Source organism: Crocodylus porosus, unplaced genomic scaffold (genome assembly GCF_001723895.1).
Source record: "Crocodylus porosus isolate Cpor-Errol unplaced genomic scaffold, CroPor_comp1, whole genome shotgun sequence".
Lineage (NCBI taxonomy): Eukaryota > Metazoa > Chordata > Crocodylia > Crocodylidae > Crocodylus > Crocodylus porosus.
Window position 1 is genome coordinate 10,155,331 of NW_017728948.1, and position 16,156 is coordinate 10,171,486.

The 16,156-nt window shown below is 48.8% G+C and overlaps 1 protein-coding gene across 3 annotated transcripts in view; it reads left to right on the forward strand.

Moving 5' to 3' along the window:
* REEP1 (receptor accessory protein 1) overlaps positions 1–16,156 on the forward strand; it is a 95,200-nt gene that overhangs the window by 30,871 nt on the left and 48,173 nt on the right. For all 3 annotated transcript variants that reach the window (XM_019552995.1, XM_019552993.1, XM_019552994.1), the window contains exons 2-3: positions 9,116–9,188; positions 13,890–13,966. In XM_019552995.1, the coding sequence (XP_019408540.1) occupies positions 9,116–9,188; positions 13,890–13,966 (150 nt within the window). The remainder of the gene's footprint in view (positions 1–9,115; positions 9,189–13,889; positions 13,967–16,156) is intronic.

Sequence of the window (16,156 nt, forward strand, 5' to 3'; positions counted from 1 at the left end):
CCTTGTACTCTAACCCAAAGCACTTCAGAGTGCCCCTCCCCTGACTCCTTGCTAATTAACGAGGATGTGTATTCCTCCTTAATATAGAGTGCCATGCCCCCACCTCTCTTTCCAAACATTTGGGCATCAAGTACCCTTCCAAAAAATCCTTGCCTATGGATTTATTACAAAAGATCCGGAGAGGGAGAGATTGTTACATACACTTCTTTCTCCTCATAACCACATAGAGTTATGGAAAGGTGGGGATGGAAGGGGCTTCAGGAGGTCAACAACGGCCCAGCTCAAGTTCAGGTCATCCATGATGAAACCATCCAAGCCAAGTGTTTGTCTAACCTGTTCTTAAAGAAGTCCACGGATGGAGAGTCCACATCCTCTCTGGGTGGCCTGTTGCAGTGCTCAACCACCTTCCTAGTGAGAAAGTTGTCATCTACTGTTGCTGGGTTCTCAGAAGATGTCATTCTCTGGGCCCTCAGGAACAGCTGCCTGGGTCCATGATGATACAAGGGTGTCAAACTACCTCATCCATGGGCTGGATGAATTGCACAGGTCCAATTTGTGGGTTAGATCCAGAGCATGGAGCTGTGAGATAGCAGGAGCAGTACTAATTTCAAAAGCTCCCCGAATCGCGGCAGCCACCACTCTCTCCACTGCCAGATTATGAGCCCACAGGTAGCTCCACAGGCTGGGTATCACCGCTCTGCACTCTGGATCTAGCTTGCTGGGTTCTTCATGGGGACAGACATTTAGACATTAATTGATTCTGCCACCTCTCATCCAGCCACCAAATTTCTAACTCCCTGGGGAGCCCTGCAGGCTGTGGATGACATGGCTCTGCAGGCCAGATCCAGCCTCCAGGGCATACCTTGGTCACACGTTGGCCACTGTATCCGAGGCAAAAGGTACCGCGTGTTCAGTCCATAAATCAGCATTCAGAATGTGTAGTAAGAGCTGAGTCAGAGTAAAATGTCTGTCACCAGATCCTGGAGATTAGTTTCCCCTCTGCCCATGAGCTGCGGTGAGTGGCCTGACCTTGTGTCCGCCTGTTACAGAATGGGGATTGTATTAAAGAGGAGCTAGCTGTGGGGAAGCTGGGATGTTGCTTTGTCAAACAGATTGACTTTTTTGCCTCCATTACAGTAAAGGAAATTGTCTCTGCCCCGACCACCTCCCTGATGCGCACACACACACACTTGCACACACATGCACACACACACACATGCACACACACACTTGCACAGCTCTAGCTTCCAGACCCTGGAAACAGACCTGGGGAGAACATGGCAGGACCACTAAGACCCCTTTCCCTTGTGCCCCCATCATGTCTCTTCACACGTTCATGTGATCGATGGTTTCCTCTTGGTCTGGGGTCCGTGCCCACACCCGTGAAAAACATGGCGTCAGCTTGAACAAGGCATATTCTGTGTGCTGGGGTGTAGGGAGGGGGTCAGAGCTGCCGGGTCTCCCACTGGGTTCCAGCTGTTTCCCTTGTCAGGAGAGCTGAAGTCTGCCTGCTCTGCAGTGAAATCTGAAGGCGCAGTCAGGCGTTCTCAGCTCCTGGCTTACACTGGCCCTGAAGAAGGGAGCTCTCCTTGTTCTAATGGGGTCACTCATTATGGACAAAGCCTCCTTGGATGAAGCACGGCAGAAAGTCCTTTTGAAAGCAGCCTGCTCTGCCAAAAGCTGGGCGGGGGGGAGGAGGGGTTGCTTTCTGCTCTGATCTCTGCAGTGCTGGGATATGCATGTTCTGTAGTCAAAGCTGGTGACCCTTCGATAAGGGTGGAAGGGATGCGCTGTCAAAGCAGAGAGATTGGGCAGGTATTTTAAGTGGCTGACTGCTGTGTCAATGTTAATGTGTGCCATCTGAAGTGCCGGCAGTGCCTTCAGGGTACATCCCAGCTCTGCGGGTGGCAGGGTACTGCCCAGCCCCAGAGGGAGCAGGGGAGCTCTAGAAGGGATGGTGTTTCAGGGAGGTCACTGAACTTTCTCTGGGACCTGACTGGGCTGGTTTTAGGCAGCGATGATCCTGTCTTGAGGAGGGCTGTGGACTAGATGTGACCTCCTGCAGTTGCTTCCAGCCAGAGTTTTCCAAGGGTCTATGTGTAGGGGCTCAGTGGGGCAGGGCTCATTGTGCCCAGTCAACTGTGTTGATCACTGGGGAGGACTGCCAGGGCTGTGTTCACTGGCAGTCCTGACAGCCCAATTCATGATCAGTGCCTTGGTACAAAGTGGCCACAAAGAATCTGTCCGCATGATCCACCAGGGAACACCTGGTTGGAGCCCCTGAGTCTCTGCTGCTGCCTCTTCCCCTGCTTTCCCTGAAGTCTTAAAATATGAGAGCATGATCTGCCATCATTTGTCTGTACTTTAACCCTCTTCCACCCCTTCTGCTGCTTGTCTACACGTTCCATGCCTGTCGGATTTAGACTGTAAGATTAGTAGACTATCAGCTCCTTGGGTTAGGGGCTGCCTTATATATATACAGGCTCTCTGTAAAGCTCTATGCAAATCTCTGACACTCCATGAATGTTAATTAGTATTAATAATAATGATTGCAAACCTACTGGAAGCCTTGTTGGCCGCCTCTGCAAGGAATGCTGGCACTGAGACAGTTCAGCTGCTGCTAGTGGCGGTAAGGCGCACATGCTGCCCAGCAAATGTGTTGGGAAGATCAAAATATTTCAGTGATTCCCAAGTGAATTCCCCTCCACTAGTGCAGAAGTTTTGAGTCCTGGCTGCTCTCGGCTGATGTGAAGGGAGTCATCCATTATTTATGTGGAAAGGAGGCTCCCAGTCACCCAAATAGCTCTAGGCAGCAATCAGAAGAGCAAAGCTCCCATGGTTTGTGGTGTGAACAGCTTCCAGCCCTGTATTTAAAGCACCAGAAAGGATCCAACAAATGCACACAAGTCAAATTACTCACAAGAATAACCGCATTGGAGTCACTGGAAGGTATTTCTGAGTCCCCTACCCAGCACCCACTGAACTCAGTGGGAGTCTTTACATTGACTTCAGTGGGTGCCAGCTACCTATGGGGATGTCACTGTAGGCTCAAGGTGACAGCGAGTCTAGTGCTTAGAGGTCATGACTTGGCAAAAGGACAGCCTGATTTCTAATCCCAAGTCAGGTGCTGACCCCTGAAGTGTGGTGTATTAGCAATATAGCACTGTAGCAGGCCCCTGCTAAGGCCTGGTCAGCTTGCCAGCTATCTTGGACAATGGGTTTGATTTGACCTTCCAACTTACCCACCATGACTTGATGGAAATGGTAGCATGTACATGAATGGGATCACCCCTGCTTGCCTCAGGCCCACAAAATTTCACGTAGTTCCGGCTCATGCGCTGTAGGTGCTAATGGGGTATACCACATGAGCACCCCCAAACACTGTCTGCAGATCCCTTGCCCCACATAGCCTGGTGCTAAGCCCTGGGAATAGTATTGGGAGCTCCTCCACCTCTACCATCCCTCTCTGGGAGCCATGGGGCTTCCCCTCTGCTCCCTGATGGCTTGGCATGTGTGGCTGTCTGGGCACCACAGTGTGCAGCATGCCTAGGGTGTTGGCAGCAAGTGATATGGGCTCTGGCCCCTGCTCTGGTAAGGGGGAGAGGGCAAGCAGGACCTTTTCCTTCCCCCTCTCTCTCCCTGTTACAAGCACATACTGCATCAGATCAGACCTGTGGTCTGCTTAGTCCAGTGTCCAGTGTCTGAGAGTGAGCAGTATTGGCTGCTTCAGAGGAAGGTGCAGGAAATGTTGTACTGGAGCAACCTTTTTGCGTGGGAAATTTCTTCCTTTCCCTTCTTGCTTAGGTGTTGGCTTGAATAATAAAAGCCCTACCTAATGTGACTGGTTATAATATATGGTGAATCCTAGTAAGGTCCTGATCTCAATCCTATCTTGTGGCAGTGGGTTCTGCAGGTACACAATTTGTTGTATAGACAACTAGGTCTGTGTATTGGTCTTAAATGTATTCTGGTTCTGTTGTTATGAGAAAGCAGGTGGGAGTGCCCAGTTCCCTGCCTTACAGGCATGTCCACTTCCTGGCACCAGCCTTCCTTCACTGAGATGGCTCCCCCCTTGCACACCCCCAAGCACACCCCCTTGCTCTCTCCTGCCTGCACACTCCAAACCCAGAAATATGCTGGTGAGGCAGAGGCGGGCAATTATTTTCAGCGGAGGGCCTCTTACCCAGTTTTGGCAGGCTGTGGAGGGCCGCATGGGTAGACCTGCCCCTTGACAGATGCCCCACCCCTTGACAGGTGCCCTGCCCCCTGGTCGCCATCTTGGGACCAGCGTCCCAGTGTCTTGGGATCAATGTCCCAGGGCCAGCACTGGTGGGGCCCAAAGCAGGGCACAGGCTGGCAAGGGTCTGTGAAGCCAGGCTGGGCTGCACCAGCAGGGAGGGGACCTCATGCTCCTACCACCCTGCTCTGGGCCCTGCCGGCACTGGCCCTGGGACACTGGTGTGGGCCTTGTGCTCCCGCTGACTCCCCGCCCATTCACACCCAGTGCCCCCCAGCCCTGGGGTACAGGGTGGGGGCAGCGCATAGCTACAACCTCCTGCTTGCCAGCAGGGAAGAAGCTGGTGCTGAGCGTGGGGAAAAGTGTCCCCTCGCCTGCCCTATGGTCGGCGCTCCCCGCTGCAGGTGCTCACAGCCCACACGGGGCTGTCTGGAGCAGGCAGCTCTACTGAGCTGTCCACAGTGACACATGGGCCTTTCCCTCATATAGTCTTAACTGATTTGGAGCAAGTAGTCCATTTAAGTGCTTAGTCTGGGGACTGGAAGAAAGGCTATGCACTTACCCTGGTGCCTCTATACAACAATACAGTGGGCAAAATATGGCCCACCGGCCAGATCTGGTGTGCCAATTGATTGTATCCAGCCTGTGGCTGCTCCCGTAGTGTTCTGCATGGAGCCGAGCCCCCCCTGCTCCTGCCTATGCCCACCCTGTGCGTGTCAAGGCACCACCCTAGCCACGGCCCCAGCCAATACACACAGTTCTGCTGCTGCAGCCGTCAGGGTAGTGCTCGGCTTCCCCTACCTCCAGTGGCTCCTTGTGCATCTCCTCCTGCCTCTGCTGTGCTCCTCCGGGCAGCAGGTAGTATGGGGAAGCAGCAGCAGCTAGGGGGACAGGTGCTGGGCAGCATGTGCTCGGGGGGGAAGCTGCAGCTGGGTGGCTTCTGCCCCACTGCTCAAGGCTCCAGCTTCTGGCCACCTTCCACTTGGCTGTGTGCAGGTAGCTACTCATCATGCCTGATTGGGCACACGGAGCCTGGCTCGCACCACCATGGCCACTGTCCTTCCCTGAGCTACTTGCTGCCCAGAGTGGCACTGCAGGGACAGAAGGAGAAGGTGATGCTGGAGGTGGTACCTGGGCAGCTGCAACAGCAGCATTGTGCATGCTGGCTAGGGCCAGGACCGTGGTGTTGGCACGCATGGGCCAGGTACAGGTGGAAGTGCAGCACAGCAGAGTGCAGCGTAGTTTGCCTTTGGTGGGAGCGGGCGAGGCACAGCTCCATGCAGAGCACCATGGGTGTATCTGTCGGTCAGATGCGGGGGGGAGAGGATGGATTGTACCTGTACGTGCATTGCACCACCTGAACAAGCTCTGCTGCACATGCCCCCTGCCCCTTTCTCCTCACTCCTGACCAGCTCGTGGGACATAGCCCACGGGCAGCCCCCGACACATGCACACCTTCCATCCCCCACACATACCCCCCCACACACACGTACACACACCCATGCCTCACCCCCCACATGCATCCCACCCTCCCACATGATATACAAGAATAAGACTTTATTTTAAACTATTATGCAACCGCCTCTATATACATTACTCAAAAAACAGGACTCAGAACAAAGCTAAAATATATTATAGTAGATGTTTGATTATTTTTAGTTTATCTATAATTTGTTAAAATGATATTTTTAAAAAGATTTTATGTGTGCACCCCTCAACAGCTCACCAAAACCTGTTAAGTGGGCTGCCAGCTGAAATAATTGCCCACCTCTGCTCTAATAGTGGTCTTGAAATTGGCAGGATGTCGTCAGTTCCAGACTGTTGGAGGCCTGAGATTGAGGGCTCCTAGTCAGTTCCAGCAATTATGAGATATAATAAGAGTCCAGGATGGAAGTCTAAGAGCAGCATTTTCTGACACTTGGAAGCACAGATGAGACTCTTAAACTTGATTTGGCTGTCAAGGGTTGAGCCCTGTGGTTGAAGCAGCAGGGAAGAAAGAGGATTTAGCTGCTGCATGCTGGCTGGACAGCAAGATAGAGAGATTAGAAGCAATCCAGGCAGGTGAATGGTGACTGGCCTGTACGTTGGTTTAGGCAGAGAAACAGAGAGAAAGGAATGAGGTTAATAAAATCCTTCCTGTCCTTGCAGTGGCAGGATATTGGCAGTGCCCTCATCTCCCTGCTTTACCTGTGGTAAGGTAGGTGTTTTTGATGTTCCTGCCATTGTGCCTGGTTGCGTGTGAGGGTCATTTGCAAAGTTTTTAAGAACAGGTTTGTTGGGCAAATGCTTTATTAGGATGGTTTAGAAAAGGAGAATCCTGCCATGAGCAGGATCCAGCCCTGCTTTTCTATGATTCTACAATGCCCGCAAGGGACAATTCGGTAACTGCCTGGATGGGCGAGAGGCAGAATCAAAGACAATTTTAGTCATGCAAGAAGTTTGGAAAGTGGGGAACATGGGGGTGCTGTTAGCAGCTGTGGAGGAAGGATTTGAGGAGGAAAGATAGAAAAATGAGTGCATATAAATTAAATGTTTCATACCTAAGGTGCCTGAAACAAAGCCCAGTGAAAACAGTGACCTACCTAAACTTTGAGTCAGGCTTGTACAATAGCTCATACCCACCGAACTCAGAGGGGTTTACAAAAAAACAGGTAAATATCCCTTATTTCCATTTCGCTGTTGAGAGACTGAGCCTGAGAGAGGGCCAGGCATTTACTCAGGGCCCCACAGCAAGTTGGGAACGCAGGGAGAGAACTCAGATCTTCTCACCCAGTGTCTGGTCTACAGCAGCAACGTAGCCATGCTCTCACACATCCTGCACTGCCAGGGAAAAACTAAAAAAGCATTACATAATCCATACTGATAGGGCACAGCAGCCCAGTAGGCATCCCTGGGCCTGCATATAAAAAAGTAGTGAGGGATTTCTTCCCCTTACAGGAGACTTTCCAAGTGTTTGCCATAAATGTGCCAGTAAGCGTACATGTGTACTGTATACACTTATGCATAGAGCTGTGTTCCAGTGATCCTGTAAACTCACTTGACCCTATAGACAACTTCCTTGGTTTCTGTTATTAGCATAAAGTGAGGAAGAAAATCTAAATCATCAGCTGCTGGAATTTATTAGCGGGAAACCAAGAGCATGAGATAGCAGCCAGCCTGGGGGGAGGAAAGTAGAATGGGACAGAGATGTGGCACTTTCATAAATAAGGCCAAACATATGATTCACTCCCAGGGTTGTTTTTTCAAGCCTGGGCAGAACTCTGCTTTTTTTAGCATTGATTCTTGACGTAGGACCAGACTTTCTAGCACGACTCTCAGTGGAAGTTTTGCTGTGAACTGCAGTGACAGCAGGATCCAGTCAGAAGGCAGGGTAGATACCAGACCATTGTCTGCGTGCCTCCCCTGCCTGAAACAGCATCCCTGTGTGTGTGAAGATATTTCAAGGGAGAACAATGAGCGTGGTTTCCCAGAATCTTCTCTCTGAATATAATGCCTAATCCCTGCATGCTGACATCCCTGATGAGTGAAATAATGCCTATGTTCACTATTTCCAGCAGAAGCCAGCAAAAAACCTCAGCAAAATACTGAGTCTGTGGCTAAGTCTTTGAAGTCTGCTTTGTGCTTTGGGTTTTGCTAAGTTATGCTACAGTAAGCATGATGAATAGCAAGCAAATTGTCCTTGGTCACTGCTTTGCAAATCAAGACGCAGTATCACCCCATTCTCTTCTAAATGCCTTCTTGAGAGCAGCTTTAGGAAGTGCAATGGTGCATTGCATATGGGAGTGTACATTTTTAATATCTCATGCATGTAATGGATATAAATATAATTATGAGGCTCTTGGCTGTCAAACAATTAGCAAAATGGAAAAGACAATGGCAGGCCATTTGGGTATTGAAACAATGAGATTTTCCATCCCTAAGACCACAGGAAATGTTTACCTGAAATGAAAGAGAAATCCAATGGAAACAGGTACTTTTAAGCCAATAAGCATTTCCCTTTGGGGGTTTTAGTGCAAGCATCACAGTGTCAGTGCCACCGGAGAGTGTAATGGACTGAGAACAAGTGTGGAACTGACTGGGGTTTTTTTGTGGCCCAGATTGAAAGAAATGATCAAAGGAACAAGCTGCACATACAACAGCGGGACAGGAAGGAGTTTGTATAAAAATTAATTTGCTTTTAGTCTGAAAGGATTTATGTGTAAGTTACAGATTCTTTTACTTTACTGTGATGTGACTTTTGAACCTGAGGGTCTCTCCCGTACCAAAAAGCAAACCTGAGAGGTTGGGATTTTTCAGCTATATGTAGTCTTGCAGTCAGATTTATGTGGTCAGATACCTGCACCCAGTGGATTCAACAGAAGGGTGCAGGGCTCCTCCTACACAGCTCTCGGTCCAGGGTCCAGCTCTTAATGCAGTCAGATCCATTTTGTCTTCTCACCTGCCAACATTTTGGAGCAGGGCGTGGGTATTTGAGAGAAAGGGTTTCCTCAAACACGTGGCATACCCTCTTTGCTGTGTCGTGGGAGATTATTTTCAAATCAGATGTATGTTTTCCTGTTGGTTTGTTCTGCTGCATTTTTACACTTAGGTGGAACCTCTCTGACAGGTTCCTTTGGGCTGGGTCTGTTCAATGTAACAGCCGCAGGAGTTGCAGCCACTGAATTTGCTCTAAAAGGGGAAAGGAATTTAAGTCTCATTGTGCCTCCTATTTATGCCAATGGCATTATAGTCAATGATGCAGCATGAATCCTGCGCTGTAACACTGGTCCCAAATCAAATCCTGATGCTTTCTGCAGCTTCAAAAAATACAGTGAACAGAAGGAAAAAATACTGCCCTGTGACAGAAAATCAATTCACTCCATTTCTGTTTTGTTTCAGGCTCATATTCGGCACTCTTTACCCTGCGTATTATTCCTACAAGGCTGTAAAATCAAAGGATATTAAGGAATATGTAAGTAATGGGGATTGTTTCTGGGGTATGTATTGTTTATGGTTGCTGCTCATTCTACTTGCCTGTACTGTGGTGAACTTGGGCTGATGGAAACCTAGCTTACGGGCAAGGTGACCTGACAGCCTGGTTACAATACTGAACTCAGGAGACTTGGTTTCTGCTCCTAGTTTTGCCATTGACTTGATGTGCCATTTGAAATGTTGCTTTAGCTCCTACATAGTTCCCTTATACCAGAGGTGGGCAAAATGTGGCTCGCGGGCTGGATGCGGCCTGCCAGGCCACTCTATCTGGCCTGTGGGGCCCCTGAAAAATTTAGAAAATTAATATTTATCTGCCCCTGGCTGCCTGTCATGTGGCCCTCGGTGGCTTGCCAAAACTCAGTAAGTGGCCCTCCACCTGAAATAATTGCCCGCTCCTACCAATATGGTGCATTGTTTGGATTATCAGTTGCCCCTACATTTTCGGCTCCAATTAAAATGGAAATTTCAGGTTTTTCCCTGAATAATAGTGAACAACTGCATATAAAGTCCTGGAATTATTATTGTCATTACCAAATCCCATAGGAAAGTCCAGTAATCTAAAACAGGACTGCAAGGGGTTAAATTCACTAAGAAGGCTAACATAAAAATTGAAAAACACTCTGACTTGTATTGCCTTCACTAAATGCTGCCAGTGCTTGACCCCATGTATGATTTTATGGCTTTTTTGGAGAAAAAGGAAAGATAGATGTGTAATCAGAATAATAGGATAGTTGGTCTCAAAAGCTGCTTAGGACCCAGAACTCAAAGGTGCTTGGGTTTTGCTGGTTTAATTTAAGGGGAGATACATAAAATCAAGCCACTTCAGCAGGCTTGTGAACTTTCAGCTGCTCTCCCTAACCTCCCCTATAGGTGATTTAGGATCCTGAGCTGTGTCCACAGACACCTATCATAGTGGACTGGCTTCTTCATATAGGTGTAGGGTGACTGAATGTAGCTGCCCAGTCTTCCTCGGAGAACTTCTCTGGGTTGTCATGTCCCATGGCAGGGGCTGCTGCCTTTTGGTAGTGATAGTGGGGTGTGGGAGCACCTCAATCCTCTTGGGTGCATTTACACTTTCTCTCTGGTGCCTTTAGAAAGGGGCACTTCCTAGCAAGCCCCTTCTCTTGCTTACATGTGCCACTCCTGGGTGCTCCCCACAGCTGCTCTCAATCATGACAGATGCAGAGTTGCTGTGGGGGCACATCCCTAGAGTGGCTTTATTGCTGTGTTGCCTGAGAGCAGTGGGGACATGATGTCTAACCCCTCTGTGACAGGCAGGACAGACACAATCTTGTGTTACATCTAAGCCCCCTACACTGGACCTGCTGAGCCCTTGGAAATTTCTCTTCCACCCTGTCAGCATTCTGGGGAGGAAAAAAACCCAGTGTCATATCCAGCTAATGGCTGTGATAACTGATAAGTATCTGCTGTGCTCCATGCAGTGTCAGAGCTGTGACCACAGTGGCTGTTAAGATTTCAGGCTCTCCTCTGCCTGTTCTTGATAAAGGGAGCCATTAACTTGTCTAAAGTGTGAGAAGTAAACCAGATGGGCCCTGCCTCCCGTGCCAAGTATTTGCGGCAAAATGTGAGGGGACAGATTTCCCTTTGAACGTGCAGGCAGCTCAGTAAGTTGGAGCATTGCTGTAGTCAGGATGGTCCAAGCAATATCTGAGAGGCATATTATTGCATTGTCTGAGATCCTTTTATTGGATCAACTGTAGAGTTGGGAGAGCTGTTGGACAAGCTTTAGGGCAGGGGTAGGCAACCACAGGCACGGGTGCCAGAGTGTGGCATGTGAAGGCATTTTGCTTGGCACGCACGCCTTGGGGAGGATGGCAGGGAATGGGCTAGGACTGCATTGCCACAAGGATCAGGCCCCTTGTGGCTCCCCCGCCGTTTGCCCCTGGCATGCCAACATCTTACAAGTCAAGGTTGCGGGCATTTTTGGCACTCTGCCGAAAAACATTGGCAACCCCTGCTTTAGGGCATAAAGTGCCCTTCCTGGCTTGTCCAGCAGCTCTCCCAGCTGTACAGTTGGTTCAATAAAAGATATCAGAAAAAATCATTGTTTCTCTGGCAGTTCAGATAACATTACTAGTGGCAAATAATACTATTTTCATTTCAAGAGCAGGGGTGGGGAATCCACAGGCTGGATTTCATCCCTCAAGCCATTTCATCCAGTCTTTGTGGCTCCCAGAGGGGCAGGGTGAGTGGGAGTGGGCCTGCCACCAGTTTGCCACTGTGGAGCCATACTGGGCATGTTTTTGGGCAGTAGGGGATGTGAATGATGGCTGCATTATCCCACTGCTCACCCCAGCATCACCACGGGGTCTGGATCCAGTCCATGAGGAGGGCTTCAGATCTAGCCAGGCAGCTCAGATGAGTTTTTCACCCTTGCTCTAGAGCTTTAACCAAAGCCTAGTCTACACTTGAAAGTTGTTTCAGTATAACTATGAGCAGAGAGAGAGAGAGTTAGTCGTGTTAGTCTGTAGTCAGACAAGGCAATGTAGAGTTGCACCTTCTAGGTTAAATAAGACGAAGTGCATTTGATGCACCTGATGAAGTAAGGTATTGCCTATAGAAATATATACATCTCTGATTTAGTTGGTCTATGAGGTGCACCCTTACCCTGCGTTCAGTTTAACTGTCAGCCAGGCTGTGATTTTTTTTCCTTTAACTAATACATGCCTTAGGTTGGATCCACAGAGAATCTCAGTTTTTAATAACATTTTTTCAAGGTTTTTCTCCAATAATTAATTCTGGGGAGGACAGACAAATGAAACAGTTCAGCTGATTTGGGCGAACATGTTGCCCAGCCAACCAAAATTTTGGCTTGGGGTTGCCAACTCCCCTAAAGTTTTTATATTTGCAGATTTTTAAACAAAAGCTCAAAATTGTTTTCATCAGAATTTGTCACGGGATAAAAGCATGATTCCCTGGCAGCTCTGGTATTTAGGGATTGCTCTACCCATCTCAAAGGAACCCTGTCTGGGTGTAATGCCACAGTGCAGTGATAGTACACCACCATTTCAGTGGGAACCTAGGAAGAGGACTGTTGCAACTGCAAAGGGATATGGTGGGGGTTGAGTTCACTCCCCAGTTACATACTTACACGCCTTTTGAGTCTCTGCTTCAGGACACAGTTTCTTGTTCAATCACAAAAGCTTCCAGCTTCCAGAGTAAACCAAAACACAGCAATTCCCTCATTAAAACACAGCAACATAGACTGCAGCCTCCAAAGCCTCTTTCGTTTGCCTGAGTCATGTAAGAGGCAGATAACCCTAATCTTTTCTTGGCTATCTTTTCCCGTCTCTGTGTATTAGGCAAATGTAATTACCTTAATAGGGATTTGTACAAGACTCCAGGACTAACATCTATACTGTTGTGAAAAGTACCCTGGGATCTTTGATGAGCGTCAGTAGAACCTTAGCTTTGTATCTGTAACCCAGAGCATGTTTCCCTCTAGTGACTGCTTGCTCTTTACAGAAGTAGATGAGCCTATTTATTACTATCCTAATCTCTAGAACTAGTCCACTGGAGCTAGAAGATCCAGCTCAGTTCATGTCAGCTGCAGTGGATTCATCAATCTATATAAGAACATAAGACGTGCCATGTTGGGTCAGACCAATGGTCCATCCAGCCCAGTATCCTGTCTCCAACAGGGGCAAGGGTGGATGCTATACAGGGAGAGCACTGAATCAGAAATATCTAGAGGGATTTATCCCCTATTCAGTATCCTCCCAGGCATCCACCTTTATTGGTTTAGAGATGCCAAAGGAAACATCAACTGTTGTGTTTAATATCCATTTATGAATTTATCATCCATGAATTTATCTAGTCCCTTTTTTGAACCTGGCTATGCTATCTGCCTCTACCGCCTCTTGTGGCAATACTTCCACAAGTTATCTATGCTGTGCATTAAAAAAAACTACTTTCTCTTGTTAGTTCTACTAATTTCAGCGGGTGCATCTTAGTTTTAGTATTCTGGGACTCGGTGAACAACAGTTCCCTGTTCACTTGGTCCACATCCTTCATGATTTTATAGACCTCTGTCACATCCCTCCCTCTTCCTTCTTTCCAAAATGAAGTCATCGCCTTTTGAGCCTCTCTTAGTATGCCAAGTGTTGTATGCGCCTGATCCTTTTGGTTGCCCTTCTCAGTCCCTTTTCCGGTTCTCCTACATCCTTGAGATGTGGGAACCAGAACTGCATACAGTATTTAAGATGTGGGCCCACCAGAGATTTTTATAATCGCATGATGATGAGTGGCCCAGTAGAAGAAGACAGTGTCACAGCAAAGAGGTGTGGGGGATGCGGATGCAGGGCTTCCCGCAGCACCACTCAGCACCAGCCATTCTGGACAGGCTGGTACTACTCGGTGGGAGGAGTGTGACTGAGCGACTCATTAATACACCTTCTTTCTATCTGGAACTAGAGGTTCCCCGGAGGTCCTCCGTTTAGATATGGACATAACAGAGCTGGAATTGTGTACTCAGGTACAGGTCACAATTTGCTGAGTGACCCCTGGCAAAATCTCTGAAGTTCTCCCCAGCTGTTAAATCAATACATTGATGTTTGCCTGCTATGTCAGCAATGGTGCCCTTGGCTGTTGTGACTAGGGCAAGCTATGGAGATCCCCAGGGTAAAATGACATGACTTGAGTGAGTGCTGTCTCTTCACAGGTCAAATGGATGATGTATTGGATCATATTTGCACTCTTCACGACGGCAGAGACATTCACCGACATCTTTCTTTGCTGGTGAGCATAGGGCAGCAGTAATGAGGTGGGGATGAAAAACGGAAATGTTTATAAGGGGAAAAAAGGGTCAGAGAGAGAGGCTCACAATGCTAGGCCGTTTCCTGAGCAGGGGGTCAATCATGCCAGGTGCACAGGGTGTTTTGCTTGGAGGATTGACATTTCCTTTTCCATTGCTGCCAGAATTGGGGGATGGGGGCAGGGGAAGGAAGGGTGGGAAATAGTAACTTCAGGGCAGCTGGACTGTGAGATAGTATCTGGTGAAGATTTGTCACTGTCCACAGAGAGCTGATCTGGCAGTCTGCTGCTGTTTTGAGCCCTTATGAAGGAGTCTGGCTACTGGAGGGGGGTAGAGACCAGCATAAGGAAAGTTTTCTGTGTATGTGAGGGAGCAGGAAGAGAGAGAGAAAGGGAAGTGGAAACTTGCAGAGATAGGAGAGGAAGATAAACCACAGTGGGCACATCTACACATGCTATTACTGTGCAGAAATAAACTCCAGGGCTTATTGCTCCAGAGTTTATTGCTCCTGGGTGCACTGTTTGATCATGTGCCCAGATGCAATAAGCTCTGGAGTTTATTCATGTGCAACATGTTGAGCCAGGCCAGAGCAATCCCAGCTGGCAGGGGCTCTGGGGATCAGCCCGCCAGCCCAGGGCTGCTTCCCCCGGCACAACGTGCGGCAGAGGGGCTGGCTGGGGCACAAGGGTGCTTCAGTGTGGGGCTAGCTGACAGGCAGTCCCTGCACTGAAGCATCCTCATGCCCTGGCCAGCCAGGCAGCATCTACATGTGTGCTGCTGCAGAGTTTTTTACTCCACAGCAGGATAATACTTTTATTTTAAAGTACCATCGTGCTGCAGAGTAAATTAGTTTATTCCAGCCTCATAGGGGTTCAAGTGTAGATGCTGAGATGTTTACTGCACAGCTAATTAGTCTACTGTGCAGCAGGTGCCTTGTGTAGATGCACCCAGCAGGCATGTCCAGATGAGCATGGACATTTGGTTCCCCAGGGACAAGTATTAGCAGCACACCTTATGCTGCCACTACTTGCCCCTGGGGAATGCCTGTGCCATGTGTGCTTTGGCACGTGGCAAGTTTGGCACTGGGCTGGTTCCAGGAGCCTTACCTGGGGTCTTGGAGGCTTCCCAGGGCTGAGGCAGCAGCAATTTTACCATGCGGAGCCTGGCTGGCAGCCAGAGTATGACTCCGGGTGGCTTGGCTCAGCTTTTGAGTGGTGCACGCTGCCTGTGTGTGCGCTGCTCTACTTTTTTTCCATGGGTTTTTTTGACTCCTGGATATCCAAGGGTCAAAAAAACCCATGGAAAAGAAAAGCGGAGCAGTGCACACATGGGCAGTGCACCCTTGCAGCATGAAGAACATCTAAATGTACGGTATGTGGCACCGCAGAAGTGTTTGCAACACCACATACTGCACGGCCATGCTCATCTCAATATGGCCAGTGAGACTTTCACTCTTCCACCCTTGTAAAGCTTGCTATCTTCCAGCATAATCCATCGGTGAGTGTGTGGCACAGGACCCTTTCTGTGCCTAAGCCACAGAGCATATGAATCTGTTGCAACCAGAGCTAGGGAACTGCCATCCTGATGAGCACATGGGATTTTGCTGCGGTCCTGCTGAGCTGGAAGCACAAGCAATGCTACCTTGAGCTGAACAGCACAGCTTTTCTAGGCATGGACTACAAGAGGGTTATAACCTTTGTGGATCTGGCACAACGGACCCTGCAAACCATGCCTGCCAGCAGGTTACAACAGCAGGCTGTGTTATGTGGTCCTACAATGGGTACTCTGTCCCTTTTTTTGTATGTGTAAGTAGTTTAGAGGAAAGGGACAATGTCTTTGCCAAAAGCAGTCCCCAGAGTTAGTGGAATAATGCCAGTTGTCTTTGTTTGACTTTGGTTCGGGTCACTTGATAAGGCACCTAAGGGTGGCCATAATTACCTTAGGCCCCCAAGTTTGGAAATGTTCCTTCCTCTTTCTTATAGGGCCTGCTTAACTCAAAGCCTGTTGAAGCCATTGAAAATGAGTGAAGTCAGTAGGCTTTGGATCTAGCCCTAGCCCTTACACATCCCTTACCAAGGAAAAAAAGAGGACCCGGGAAATTACAGGCCAGTTAGTCTTACCTCAATCCCGGGTAAGCTCTTTGAAAAAATTCTCCTGGCACACATCCAGGAGGG